Below are 13958 nucleotides of genomic sequence, written 5' to 3'. Positions count from 1 at the left end.
AATCCTGCCCTCAGTCTTGTCAGTGACTGCATTTCCTGAACTACCCAGAAAGTAAATGAAGATTATGGGGGGAAAATCATTGCGGTTGTACGCTGCTGCGAGACAGAAGAAGTTGTGTGCTTTTCTTCTGGGGCTTTATTTTTGCCTAATTCCCCCAAGCTGAGAGTATTTGGGGAAGGAGGTAGCAAGGCAATAATCTTGTTCCTCCCTTTTGGGATGAGTGATGTTACCCGTTGCCAGTTGTGTCTGCATGGGCGACAGTTGATGCCAATCTCAAATGGTAATTGGAAAACCAAGTTGACGTAGGCAGCTCTGCCGGTAATTGTGTTTGCTCAGATAAGCCACATTTGGGGAACCAATAGCTCTGCCCAGGCAATGGGTACAGGGGAAGGGTGCACACCGGTCCCCGTCAGTGAGATGGGCCCAAAGGACAACCGAGCTGTGTCAGCCTTTTGACGTTCCTTGCAGGATTTGGCCTCAAGCCTTGCTACCAGGGCACCAGTGCTCCCACCGGTGTGGGTAGGATGGATGTCATTCCCACAACCACACTACAGCCACGGGGAGGTCAGGGACAAATCCTGGAGGGTATTGAGGCTCGTGGTTCCCAGCTACATGGATGAGATGAGGCAACTACACACCTTTGCTAATCTGAGGCTAAATCACGTGTCCGAAACGAGACTGGGAAGGGAGGGTAGATGCATAGAAACGATTGGCTTTGCAGATGGAACGCGGTCCCCCTCTCTGGGACTCTGAGGCTCATGGAGGTGCTACCAGGCGGTGGGATGCTCAGGAAGGGTCCTTCCTGGCTGGTGTCATGTGTTTTTGGCTGACATCCATGTGCCACCTTAGCATGGGACATCTGCTCAGGGCTTGGTGCTCCTGAGCATGGCGCAAGAAGGGCTTTGAAGGTCTCGCCATTGTTCTTTGGTCACAGGTGGAAGCAATTAGGGGGGACCAAGGTGGACCTGGCCCATCTGGAACACCCCCGACCAGGTGCAGAGCAAGGTGCCGCTGGGACTGGCTCCCTGCGCCGAAGCCCAGTCCCATGGGGATCAGGCAGAGGGACAACACGGAATAAATAAATGGCTTTTGTGCACTGAGCTCTCACTGAAAGGGAAAGCTGGAGGGGATGGACGTAGGAGAGAAAACCTCGAAGGCAGAGGAGAGACACACGGGGCAGCCCTGCTTGCAGTGCCTAGTGCCTCAGCACGGGGAGGCTCACATCGGCTCTGCGGGGAGGGAAGCCGGGAAGGGAAATCATTTTAGAGTTGGCAATTACGCCAAGCCCGGAGGGCTATGGACATCCTGGCAGCACAGGCCTGGGGACAAGGGTCAGCGATGACTTCCCACGAGAACTATTCATAGGCAAATGCAGCTGTGATCCTCTTTACCGGGGACGCCTTATTAAAAAGCGCTCTGTTTGAGCAGCTGCCGAGAAAACATCCGTTTCTGGGGTGGCTTTCTGTCTTGGTGGGGATGACTGCTGTCACAGCGGCAGGCCCCAAATGCAGACATTAATGCATGAAGCTTTTAATCCTGCACAGCCACTGGTGACGGAGCATCCCGCCTGCTGTGCCCTTGCTGCATCTGGCCTCCAAACGAGGCAGTTCCCCTCCCCAAAGGGTGGAAGTACGGAGAAAAGCTAGCTGTTAATAAAAGACACTCTGAAACATAACTTCATATCATTGGGAGGTGGGCTGAGGTGTTTTTGGAAGGTGGGCACCAGTGGCAGCAGACAGACAGACAGACGACGGTGCAGCTGGGAAGAGGTTGCAGGATGTTCCCAGCGATCGGCAGCTGGAGAAGGGAAGGAGTGGGCTGGGAGCTTCACAATAACACCTGGAAAAGGAGAGGAGGGGAGAGCCAGTGTCTGATGTGCAGATGCAAGCCGGGAGCGCGTGGGCAGGGGTGTAGGAGGGCTTGGCGGTTGCGACGGGGAAGTTTTTCTCTTTGTCTGAAGGCTCGGCTGTGCCTCCTCCTGCCTCGCTGCCTGCGTTTCCCAGGCGTTTGCTTTTTGAGCCTGTCTGCTGAAACTCCTGGTTCTGCCTCCCTCGCCTGAAAGATGCCATCAGATCTGCTCAGGTCAAAAAGACTGCTACCTACCCACCGGCTGAGGAGTAGCAGAGACCGGGATCTGCCTGGCTCCGTCCTTTCCGAGTCCCAGAGGAGCGAGGAGCCGTTTCCCCTGGTTTTACAGGAGGCACAGATGTGGCTCAGCTCTTTTCTGACCACTTGCTTCAGCCCATGAGGGAACTCGTACAAGGCAGGGGAGAGTTAAAGCTGTTCTTTCCTATGAGCATTGAAAAGTTATCCTGTGATGACATTTGCCCTAGCAAGGAATTATTCTCCCTCTGCCTAAATGTTTATGTACCAAATACCTGTTCCTCTGACTTTGTTCTCCGGTTCCTTAATCAGAAGTGCCTAGGTCTTAACCAAAACGTAGGCAAAGAGCCCCTCCGAGGAGAGAAACCTGGCTGTGTGTGAGTCTAGAGGGGAGCTAGAAACAAACCTCAGTATTTCCAAGTCATTAGTGAGCGAATGTCTCTGGGCTTCTCCATCTTCTGTAGCCGAGAGGCAGGGACCAGATCTTAGGAGAGAGAACTCCGGAGAATGAAACTTCTGGCTAAACCAGCGACAGAAATGTTTTCCAGCCGCAATAACACACCTTGAGACATGGGTGAGGGCAGGAGACTTGCAAGAAAGGGGGAATTTCCTTTCCATGCCCCAGAGAAATCCATTCATTTGACCAGCAGGGCTTGTGAATGAGCCGAGAGCCGCTCTAGCCCCACGGCTTAGGGAGCTTCACCGCTTTTGTTTCAGTATTAAACAGCTGGAGGGATGTCTCCGCTAAGAATATGTGCAATAACAAAATCATTACTCTCCCTAATTATGCTCGCTAATGTGCACTTATGGCCAGAAGACCTATTCCAGATTACTGAATTTGGTGAATTTATTAGGAAGGAAGCAGCAGAACAGGATTAGAAATCCCAAAGGTACGGCGTTACACAATGCACCGCGCTCATTTATTTTGACAAGCTCAGTTTAGCTTTAATTATTTATGATAATGAACTGAAATGCCTTCTCTAGGCTGTTTTGTATAAGTAATGGAGGCTTCCTGAAGTACACCACATGCATCTGCTGTTCAACGTTTCCTCAGGAGTCAGGACAAGAGACAGAAGACGGGGGGGAAGGGTGCGGGGACGTCACTAATTCGCAGACGCTAAAAATACCCTCAGCAGTGCCGGAGAAACGTGCTGCCAGATTGTAGGGTATCGTTTGCTACTTGCACTGCATGCTCGGAATAATTTGCTGCAGACAAATGGTGGGCTATGAAAGACCCTGCGATGGCCAGGGCTGCACCATCATGCATAAGTTGTGGCTCCCACAGTTTACCTAAGTCATGGGTTTGGCTCGTGATGTTTCTCTAGGTTGTTTCTTGCCACAAAGCCACCACTTGTGCTCTCTAATGATCTGCGGTCCATTTTGTCTTGTCCCTTAGGCCCTGATGAGGACCGTGTGGCACTACTGCATTGTTGCGGTGCCGCTGGTGTTCGCCTTCAGCACGCTGGGCACCATCACCGACAGCATCCTCACCAAGGCCGTCCCCTCCTCCGACACCGGTAAGACTCATCAAAAAAGATCAGGCTGGTCTTTTCCCATTTTTGAGTCCGCCGGGTACTTCCCAGCTCACGCCACTGCTATCGAGCACTGGGGCACATTCATGGCCAATGCCCAATTGCCCAGCAAATCTGACTTGGCAAGTTGCATGCAGTGGGTGTCAGCAGAGCGGATGAACGGGGACCAGTGGGGCTAATACAGGATGTGCTTGAACAACATTGAGCAGGCATCCCGCGACCCGGGTCTTCCAGTCCTGTGCTGACCTCCATAGCGCTGGACGCATTAAGGGAAGCCTCTCCCAAACCCTCCTTTCCATATGAACCCAAGATAAGTTCAAGAAAAAAAAATAGAAGAAGCTGCTTTTCCACCCGTGGGGGTGACTGAGGGGGCTGTTTATTCACGCCTTTTAACTTAGGGCATCTCAGGAAGGTATTCTGGATCACTCTTTGGAAACAACGTTTTGCCTGATGCGGTAATTGGCCCCCTCTCTACATTTTGGCCATTTCAGTCATAGAGTTACTGTATTTCTCCATACAAAGGGGCTGAGATGCAGTGGTAGACGCAGAAATCTTTATACCTGGGTTTTTTTCTTCTGGCGACAAAGGAAATATGCCTGTGTTACTGTCACGGGAGCCTTGCTGAGTTTGTCCCAGAGTGGAGCTGGGTTGACCCAGTTTGGTGGCTTTTGCTCAAGCTCTTTCAGGGTTTGGTCCCGAAGCCACGTTCACCAGGTATCTGAGAGTGTCTCTGCTCTAGCCCCCTTCATCTTCGCTAGCTGCCGTCTCAGCAGATACCTCTGCATAGACGCATGGGAATTATAGTTTGCACAGCCCATTAGTGAAGTTTATAAAGCACTTTTGAGATGCTTCTGGATGAAGAGCTTTTCTAAATGTCACTTCAGTGGTTTATTTGTAGAGCTGAAGACCGTATCTCCTACAAATGCTGGGAGCCCATGATTTCTGAGTGTGACACTTCTACCTGGGAGGACCACTTCGGTGAGGTGCCGGGGAGGTGAGGACTGGGGATGTCCCAGCCCCTCTGCTCAGATGGGAAGAAAATCTGCTGTTTCATGAGTTGGAGAGATGTTCATGTGAGGAGGGAGAGCCAGGGGGGAAGGGCACCAAGCAGCTTTGCGATGTATAGCCAAGCTGGAATTCATCCAGGCTCTTCTCAAAGGGGCTTTGTGAGGAAAACCAGAGCGTTGCTTGGCTTTTAAAGCCCGGAGGCAAGATTCGGTCAGAGAGGAAAATGGATTCAGTTGCCTCACCCTGCTCCCAGCTTGCGTATGTTGTTAGGTCAGCCTGCACCTCGGTGGGACGGATGTCTCCGCATGGCAGGCAGGATGGCAGGGCAGGACAGCAGGGCAGGACGGAGGCAGCCTGCGGGGTGGTGGGGACAGTCAGGAGGGGGTCACGGGACATTGGGAGAGCCATGGGCTATGCAGGGCTTTCTTCTGCCCATCCATCCTGGGCTGATGCCATGACAAGCGCTACTACAAATTGCAGAGTTACGGCTGGCTCAAAACTGGGCATGCCGAGGAGGGATGCTGCTGGCACGGGGGATCGTGGTGCTGGGGGAAAACTTTGTCTCCACCGCTTCCCCCTGGCCCTTTGCTTTCAAATCCCGCTTCCTCCTTGCAATGTTGCTGAGGGAAGAGGCATCCGATGGGTTTGTGCTTGTTTTGAATGCACCCGGGCAGGGACCGGGGCGAAGGCAGGAATGCCTGACACAGCAGAGCCACGTCCCGGCGAGCTGCCTCTCCGCAGCAGCTGCGGCAGTGGTGGCGTGGGTGTCTCGCAGAGAAATGCGGCTATTAAAATGCCTGCCATCCGTCTCTGGCCGTGGGTGGCACCCCGCAACGGCTGCTCCACCCGTGCAGCAGCCTAAAAAGCTGCTCCTTCCTATGCGAGCCCAAGACCGGCTCTGCAAAGCGAGCATTTTGGTGGTGCGTTAGAAATCCACACTTTTGTAAGAGTGTGAAACTATGGCTTCGTGAAAAAGCCCCGCTGTCTCCGCGTCAAAAAACCTGAGTGCTGGCTTGTAACAACTTTTAGTTAATGCAAGGAAATCACACGTTGGGAATTTGCCTTTGGAAACACGACTTCTGAGCCTCGCTGCTGTCTTTTCTTGATGTTTTTGCGAGCCTGGGGCCAGCAGAGCCCGTGGAGGTTTTTCTTTGGGCCAGGGAGAGGCTTTCCGAGGAGCTGGAGGTTGGGCCGAGCTCAGATGTCCGTCTCATTGTGGGGCTGGAGCGGATGGGGCGTTGCAGGAGGGATAACCTGTCCGCCCTTGCTAGACACTGAGTCACTCATCCTTGCCTTTTAAATAGGTGTCTCAGAAAGGGAGCAGTGGGACGTAGGGTGGCACCTTCCCTTGCACCCATCATCCTGCTGTCAGGATCGATCCAAGGTCGCTTCCTACCGAGACTGATGAGTTTGTCACTTGCTCTTTGCTTATGGCTGGGGCCTTGCACTGAAGGCAAGAGAGCGGAAATGATTTAATTCGTTTCCCTTTGATATTTCCCCCCCACCCTTCTCCTCATCTTCAAAGGCAGGAAGGGAAAATTCCGCCCCACGCGCACGTGCTGTTCAGCTGGGGGTGTGCGAGCTGGTGGGAGGGTGGCCCCGAGCCCAGGGGGACTTCCATCCACACAAGCACTCCTTGTCAACCCCGCTCCCTCCCCAGGAACGGAGGTCTTGTTCCTGCTCAGAGCCCCCCGCCCTCGGGGGATGGAGGGAGGGAGGAAGCCCTGTGGAGCCTCCCTGCGTAACGGGCCCACGTTTTGTGATTTTATTTGCATGTCAGAGGCAAAACCTTAGGAGGAGAGCTTGCAGCCAGGCAGGGCTTCTTGGAGCATTGTACCCCCCCACCTTTGCTCCAGCTTTGCTGGTTTTGAAGGGGGCCGCTGGCGGAGATGACCTAATTGTTAAATTAAGCCCCGCGATTGCCCTGCAGGCGCGGGGCTGATCTGGGCCAGCACCATGATCTGAGCCCGGCAACAGGATGTGAGCTGGAAAGGAGGGCGAGCCGGGGCGCTCCGGCACAGCGCAGGGTGGGAGGAGGGATGGAGCCGCCCGGCTTGGGCAGATGCCAGCACCCAACCCTGAAACCTGCGGGAAGAGAGGAGGGGAGGATGGGCGCCCAGCTGGGACGGGTCATGCCAGGTATGCGAAAAGGGGGGAAAAAAGCTGGGGAGGGAGAAAAAAAAGGGCGGGGAAGGTTCAGCAAGTGGGATAGCCGTGATGAGGAAGGTGAGCATGTTCGTTGGCAGAGCTGCACAAAGCCACGCAGGAATTTTTCTGCTGACGTGGTGACTTTGTCCCAGTTAAAGGTCTTGCCTCAAATAAGACCCATCACATGTGCAGCTTTGAAACAGAGCTGGGGCCACGCTGCAGAGACGAGATTTACAACGTCCCAAAGCTCGAGGGTGTCTGACACGAGGGATCTAATTTAAGCCCATTAAATAGAAATTATCTTTCTCAGCAACATGTTGGAGAAGTGCAGAGAGAGAGACCAGTCTTTTAAGAGGATGGATTTCTGCTCCAGAAGAAAAAAAAAAAGAAAAAGGAAAGGAAAAAAAAATGCCTTCTCAATCATAAGAGCCAGTTTGACAATTGTACGTAGTAATTAGTTTAATTCAAATACCTAGAGGGGAAAAAATAATTGCAAAACCTGCCCAGAAAGTTTGGTGGTTGTGGGATGGTTCCCATTGGCAAAGGGTCAAGGCGAGGTCCCACCCATCACCTTTGTGTTCCCATGCGCGGGAGGAGCGCTCGGCAGCGCTTCCCGGGAGATTTCCCTCTCCGCATGGCTACGCCCTCAGCTCGGGCCCATTGCACAAGTATTTTAAGCATGCTGATAAAAGCCCAGCAGTTGCTGGCCGGCACTACGCAAACACCTGGCTACCTCTTCTCTCCTGGAGCCGGAGATCATTTCCCCATGGCTATCCACGGTAGATACCGCACTCGGCTCCACAACTTCTTACATGCGGGAGAGCATCCTCCTCATCCTTCCCAGACACTGTTGGCCTTGTGCAGTAACAGTGCCTCAACGCATGTCTTGGTGGAAGATTGATGCCAACAGCCCAAGTAATTATACTGATATTAAAATAAATAAAAAAATAATTGCAAATATCATTTCAGAGCAGGGCACAAGTTTCCTGCTTACGCTGCCAGCTTGCCCTTCCTCTCAGTTTTGGGGTCTAATGATTTTCTGGCCAGCCGGGTATTTTCTGCTCCCCTGAGCGATAGCCATCCTGCACAAAGGCTGCAAGACAAAGAGCGCGACGAGTGCATGGGGGACAGCTTTTTGCATCTCATGGGACGTCCTGGCCATCCGACTGCGCGTGGAAAAAAGACTGCCTTTGCCAAACTGGAGGTGCTTCCCCATCCACCAGGTTCCTGTTAATGATGCAAATGGGAGAGCTGCTGGAGGGGAAACCGGCCCAGCCAGGTGAAGGGCTCGCATTTCCATCCAAATTGAAATATCCGTTCTTTTTGCAAGGGGGGAGGTGGGGGGAGTATCTCAAGGTGGTTCAGTCTTTATCTGTGGTTTTATTTATTTATTCTTAAAGACCTAGTTAGACCTAAGCCTCTCACTCCTGCTAAGCCCTCAAGAGCTGTTCCTCTGTCCCACGCTAGAGAATAAATGGCAATAGCAGCTTGGGTAATTATGATATTGGAAGAATCTGTGTAATTTGCTTGGAAGTCTTGAACATGACCCTAGAAATTAGCTCTCCATCCCTTACCCCATGCAGTAGTTACCAGCCCTGCTGTGTGCAACATTCAGATGGATCTTCTGGGGCCAACAGCATCCTTGGACCACGGTGAAGAGCTGAGCTGGCTCATGGTGGAAACTAGTCCCCATGCCTCCAGGAGTCCCTGGCCTTAACAAACCTTAATTGGACCTCTATAAATTAATGCAAGAGATTATTTGAAGTGATTTGCTACTACTGCAGTGGAATGCCATCAGGGCCAAAGGGGATCCCATATGCTCTTCTCCACTTTCCCATCCCAAGACTTGCCCTCACCCTGATGTCTGCTTGTCTCTGCCATCTCTCCTAGGTACCATGCTCGGGATTTGTGCCTCGGTGCAGCCCTTGACCCGGACCGTGGGCCCCACCATCGGTGGAGTTTTATACAGACATTTTGGAGTCTCCTCCTTTGGCTATTTACAGCTAATTGTCAATATAGGGTTGTTTGTTTACCTCTTAAAGAGTAAAATCCCACTGAGAGAGATGAAAAGCGAATAACTCAGCTTCAAGAAAGTAACCTCCTTACTTTTTCCATAGAACTAAAGATGTTGTTGAGTCATATTTTTGATTCTATAAACCTGTGCCGTGGTCAACCTGGAATAAAACTGTTTGAACAATGTCTTGCCTTTCATCAACATTTGCATCTAGAGTAAGGGACAAATTGGTTTGCAAAGGCCCTGGAGCCATGCTGGAGCAGCTGGTGGCTGCGGGACCCCGGGAGCTATCAGGTTCCCCCCCTCTCCCCCCTGCAGCAGTGGCTGTCATTTTAGGCAATAGCTCCAGATCCTCAGCTGTTGGCAGGCAGCATTCCTGCTTGGAGTCACCAAAACTAAGGGGATTGGGAGCCAGTGCCCCTGTTCTGGTTTGGCCTTTTAGTTCACCCCCCTGCAATGGTACTGAGGAAAATCAAGGTAAAACGTATCTGCTTTAGAGTGTCAATTTGCTCCATTAGATGCCTCTCTGGCCTTCTTGTGCTAGAGAAGAATTGAAGCCAAAGGCTTTCAAATGCCGTGGCCAAGCGTTTGCTACATCCACAGCTCACTCATGTAGAACCTGCCCCTGACAGAGCCGCCGCCAGCAGCGTGCGAGGAGGATGCAAGGCCCCGATAGCACACTGCAGTGCCAGAGTCTCCCTGCTGCTTCCAGAAACTGGGGCCAGCCCTCCTTCCAGGTTGGTTTTTTTTTTTTTTTTTGCCTTGTACTGAGTCTCTCTTGCTCTTACTACAGGCTACTTGGAATGACGTACTTTGCAGCTTCCTCTAGTACAAAGTCTCCTGCAAGGATTGCGCTGATATTGGGAGGGGGAAATTACCTGATTGACGTTACCAACTCTGGAGCATTAGTAGTGAGTACTTTGCCTGCTGGAGCTGAGTTATGTGCTGCAGCATTACTCTCGAGGAAGCCCAGGTTAGTTAGCGATAACTAGTTGAGCCCCACAAGATAAAACTTTTTTTTTTTAAAAAAAATAGTTTTATAAAAAAAAAAAAGCTGCTTTTTTCTCCAAACTTCTTGGTCCAGGTGCTATCAGAGAAAAGACGGTCTCCATTCTTCCCAGTTATCCTGTAGAAATTTAACTCAATCTAGAGAGCGCAGAGGTGGAGGAAGAGAAGGGAGCGAGGAGTTCAGCTTGCTTTGTTGCAAAGCTGAGGAATCCCATGGAGCGTCAGCGCTGTGTTAGTCTGAAATCAAGAATGGAGTTTTCTGCCTTAGAACAGCGCTAAGCTATGGGGGCCAGGGCGTTAGCAGACAGCAGCGTTTTATCGTCACGGGGAGCTCTTGCGCCTTCTGTAGCCGCCATTACTCAATTATATGGGAAAACGCTTCAAAAGCTCACTTATCCAAGTTGTGGTAGGCTTTTCTGTTTCCACCACTAACCAGAATTGGACAGACCTCAACCCCGGTTGGGAGACGAGGTCAAACACAAAGGGGTTATCTGGGCTTTCGCCACCTCCCGCTGCCCAGTCCAAGGCACCAAAAAGCTGAGCTTACCCACTCTTTTAAAGCCACTACACCACTGCCTACTCCACAAACATGCATCAACAAAAGTTACACTAGTCCAGAGTATACTAATAAAAAGTGAACATTTCAAGTAATTTATTTGGAATGGACATATTAATGCAAAAGCAATATTAAGACCAGTAACTGCTAAAAGACATTCATGAAAATAAATACAAATATAGATACTACAAATAATTTAAGTTGTGTTTAACACCACCAGTCAGTGTTCAATCTTCCTCGCGTCTCATAAATAGAAGATAATTGTTCGCAAAGCTGTGCCACTCCAAACACGTGGACGCTTCGCTAGAAGTCCTTTAAGAAAGTCTTTGGTTTTTCTTTAAATGCATCTCAGGCAAAGCTCGGGGCTCTTTGCTCAGCAGCCTCAACGGGCTTGGAGAAAACCAAGCTGCTTCCAGCTCACTTCTTCGCTTTCCTTCATTGGTACCCTGTCCCATTTCAGTCCAAGACACTTGATCTGGTTTATCATCCAGTGGTATACTCTAAAGGCAGCAAGAGAAAGCAGGTTAGTTAAATGAACGGGACAGCGGGGCAGAAAAAAAGGGGGGGCTTTAAAGGCAGAATAAGCATTCAGCATTTATTTCTGCTGATAGTGTATTTTTAGCAAATTCTGTGAGGAAAGCACTGCCATTTCCTATTTCCGCACCCAGTAGCCGCAATTCTCAGGGCCCGGCATAAGCTCGGCTCCCACCAGAAATTCCCAGCACCGCATCAGGAAAGGGGGAGCGTGCCCCGAAACTCCTGTGCTGAAGCGGCCGGGCAGCATGACCCGGTTTCGGGGTGCGGCCGGGCACCCTGACGGGCCGGAGAGGCGGCGGCGGGGCCGGGGGGGGTCCCTCCGGTTAAAAAAAAAAAAAAAAAAAAAAAAAAAAAAAAAGGGTGAGCGGTGCCATGGAAGCCCCCGCCACCCGTCCCCGTCTGATTTCCCAAAACGGGCGGGAGGAGAATAATAAAAAATTTTTTAAAAAATTAAAAGCCCAGGCAGGAGCGCGTTGGGGGCGGCGGAGGGGCTCACCTGGGGCCGGTGCGGCCGGGGCGGGGGGCGGCGGTTCAGGGCGCCCGGGCCAGCCGCCGCTCCTGGGCGCCCGCCGCCTGCTCCATCTCCTGGCGGCTCTTGAAGTCCTGGATGGCCCGCTTGTTCTGGAAGTCGATGAGGGCCATGGTGATGGAGGCGTTCCAGCAGCTCTGGTCCGGGCACCGAAAGTCAATCTCCTTGCGGTCCTTGGTGACGATGGTGAAGTAGATGTACTTGCCCGTGCGCTCCACGCAGTCCACCTTGAGGATGGAGCCGAAGCCCAGCTCCTTGCCCTTGGCCCGCTTGTGCCCGTCGGGGAAGAGGCTGAGGCTGTCCTTGGTCAGCACCACCAGCTTCTTCTTCCACAGCTGGAAAAGGCTGTCGCTCCGCTTCTCCAGCTCGCCCTCGCGGATCACCTCGGCTTGCATCTTCATCCTCCCTCCTCGGCGGCGGCTCCGCTGCGGCTCCGGCTGCGGCCCCGGCTCCGTCTCGGGCGGCGATGACCGAGCCTCGCCGCGACGGGAACAATTTATTGCAATGAATCAGCGCCGGGCGCCTTCCGGTGCCTCCCCCGGGGAGCCCGGCCCGCCGCCCCCTCGCCGCCCCGCCTCCCGCCCGCCCCCCCGGGCCGCGCTCCCCGCCCGCCGCCGCCCGTTGGCGCTGGGCTGCGGGGAGGCGGGGAGGGGTCGGCGGGGGGGCGTCCCCCGGGAGCAAAGGGGAGGATGCTGGGTGCTGCCCCGCCTCAGCGCGGGGGCTGGGTGCCTGCCCGAGGGCCCCCATCTCAGCTGCCGCAGTGGGCTGGGGGACAGCGGCCACCCCGTTAGGGGACCCCAATTCTGGCCCCCCCATGTGTTTCCTCTGCCCAGCAGAGGTGAGGATGGGGCCACTGTGACCTGATGCGCCCCCATTTTTCCCCTCTGAGCGCTCCCCGCTGCATCTCAGGTCCACTCTGGGCTATACGATGCTCCCAAAACCACATCCCTGTGGTCCTGGGCACGGGCACCTCTGTCACACTGGGTCTGCCCTGGCACCAGCTCCACCTGACACAGAGGGACCTGAGCCCAGCCTGTGGCAGGCCACTGCCATCTCCCACGGGCACCCCATGGGCATCTGGCTTGGGCCCTAGCCCCTGCTTGCCCCAGGGCTTGGCCAAGCCCACCAGCTTCATTTGAAGTCTCGCATCCAGCCAGCTCCATGCCACCACCATCAGACCTTCCTGCATCCTTTCCTCAGGGCACCTCACCACTCCAGTTTTGCATTAACGCTGCTCCCCCTTATCTTCTTTTTGTCCCCTGCAATCACCAGATTTATCCCATTTCTTCCCCACATCCCACTCCCTCCTCCCAGGGAAGGCACCATGGTTTGTTATAGTCTGGCCAGAGCCCAGCGCCACAGGGAAATCAGTAAAGCCTGTGGCGGTTGGAAGTGATATTTAAGAAGCACGTGCAAGCCTGCAGTCCCTTCCTCTTGTACACCATTCATTTTGTCACCCTTTTATGATAGTTGACACAAGGCTGATCCAGCTTCCTAGCCATTGCCTCCATGCTGCTGCCAAGGGCAGGGCTGCACTTAATGAACTTATTCACACTGTTTCCAAAGCAGTATTTGCACAGCTACGTACTTTGTTCAGCATCGCCTTTTGGACTTTGAGCCCTCTTCCCCTCCATCATTTTTCATGAATGACCGACACCTCTATAGGTGTTTGCAAGCCAAACCCCAGAGGTGAATTTACAAAGCATGGCCTGGCCCCTTTGAAGAGCTTGGCGGCGTTCCCGGGGACTTCAGCAGGGTCAGAAGCCCATTCCCGGGAACAAATTAGACCTACAGCCAAACCCGTTTCTGCTGCAAATCACTCATTGGCTGGCGTTTACAGCCACGCTTTGATAATTCGCAGCAGCGTGCACATCTGTGGGGAGGGCCAGAACAAAGCGGGGGTCTGTAAGATGCTCTCGGGGTTGATGAATGAGCCGGGAACGGTTTGACTGAGTCTCTCGGGGTGGGACGGGCCGGGGATCGCTCTGGGAAGACCACGCTGGCCATCACTGCTCGGGGAGTGGGGGAGCAGCCGCAGACCATATGGGTGGCTGTGTCCCGGTGTGAAGAGCTGCGGGCTTTTCCCTTCACTACAGCTCACTTTTTAGTGTGATACAGTTTGTTTTGATTGACTAGCCATCAGGCTGCACAGCTACGTTTTCTGGACGAAATGCTGGTCTGCTCTGTAAAACAGCAAGTTCCTGTCCAAAAGGCCCTGTAAGAACAAGGGAGCTAGAGCCAGCCAGGAGCAGAGCTGGATCTTAAGCAGAAATCGTTATGATATTTTTAATGGGGCTCCAAAATACAACAGGGAATGGTCTTTGTGCACAGGAAATGGGACACCACTTCAAAAAAGAGCAAAAAAAACAAGGCAGCAAGTCAGGAGCATACAAGGAACATCTGGAGGAAGGCTCCCGGTGTGGAAAGGCTGCAGGACTTGGCATGTTTGTGCACACCTTGCTTCAAAAGGTCCGGTTAAAAAAAAGTGAATTCACTTTTAAATGAAACTCGCATCTGTGGATG

General features: G+C 52.9%; 2 protein-coding genes across 2 annotated transcripts in view; one reads left to right on the top strand and one right to left on the bottom strand.

Moving 5' to 3' along the window:
• SLC22A18 (solute carrier family 22 member 18) overlaps positions 1-9004 on the top strand; it is a 62954-nt gene extending 53950 nt beyond the window's left edge. Inside the window, exons 9-10 of the mRNA XM_054200270.1 lie at positions 3500-3620; positions 8682-9004. Of these exons, the coding sequence (XP_054056245.1) occupies positions 3500-3620; positions 8682-8869 (309 nt within the window). The 3' untranslated portion in view covers positions 8870-9004. The remainder of the gene's footprint in view (positions 1-3499; positions 3621-8681) is intronic.
• Positions 9005-10435: 1431 nt separating this feature from the next.
• PHLDA2 (pleckstrin homology like domain family A member 2) lies at positions 10436-11916 on the bottom strand. Its single transcript, XM_054199941.1, has 2 exons — positions 11403-11916; positions 10436-10869 (listed from the first exon to the last, which is right to left on the bottom strand). The coding sequence occupies exon 1, from the start codon at positions 11834-11836 to the stop codon at positions 11438-11440; it is 399 nt and encodes a 132-aa protein (XP_054055916.1). The 5' UTR covers positions 11837-11916; the 3' UTR covers positions 10436-10869; positions 11403-11437.
• Between the last annotated feature and the right edge of the window lie 2042 nt (positions 11917-13958).

This window comes from Rissa tridactyla, chromosome 4 (genome assembly GCF_028500815.1).
Source record: "Rissa tridactyla isolate bRisTri1 chromosome 4, bRisTri1.patW.cur.20221130, whole genome shotgun sequence".
In the NCBI taxonomy this organism is placed as follows: domain Eukaryota; kingdom Metazoa; phylum Chordata; class Aves; order Charadriiformes; family Laridae; genus Rissa; species Rissa tridactyla.
The sequence above is the reverse complement of the archived record's forward strand: the minus strand, read 5'-3'. Positions and strand labels throughout refer to the sequence as shown.

Excerpts from the sequence above, each read along its gene's own strand:
- PHLDA2 (XM_054199941.1), bottom strand. The coding sequence starts at position 11,836 with ATGAAGATGCAAGCCGAGGTGATCCGCGAGGGCGAGCTGGAGAAGCGG.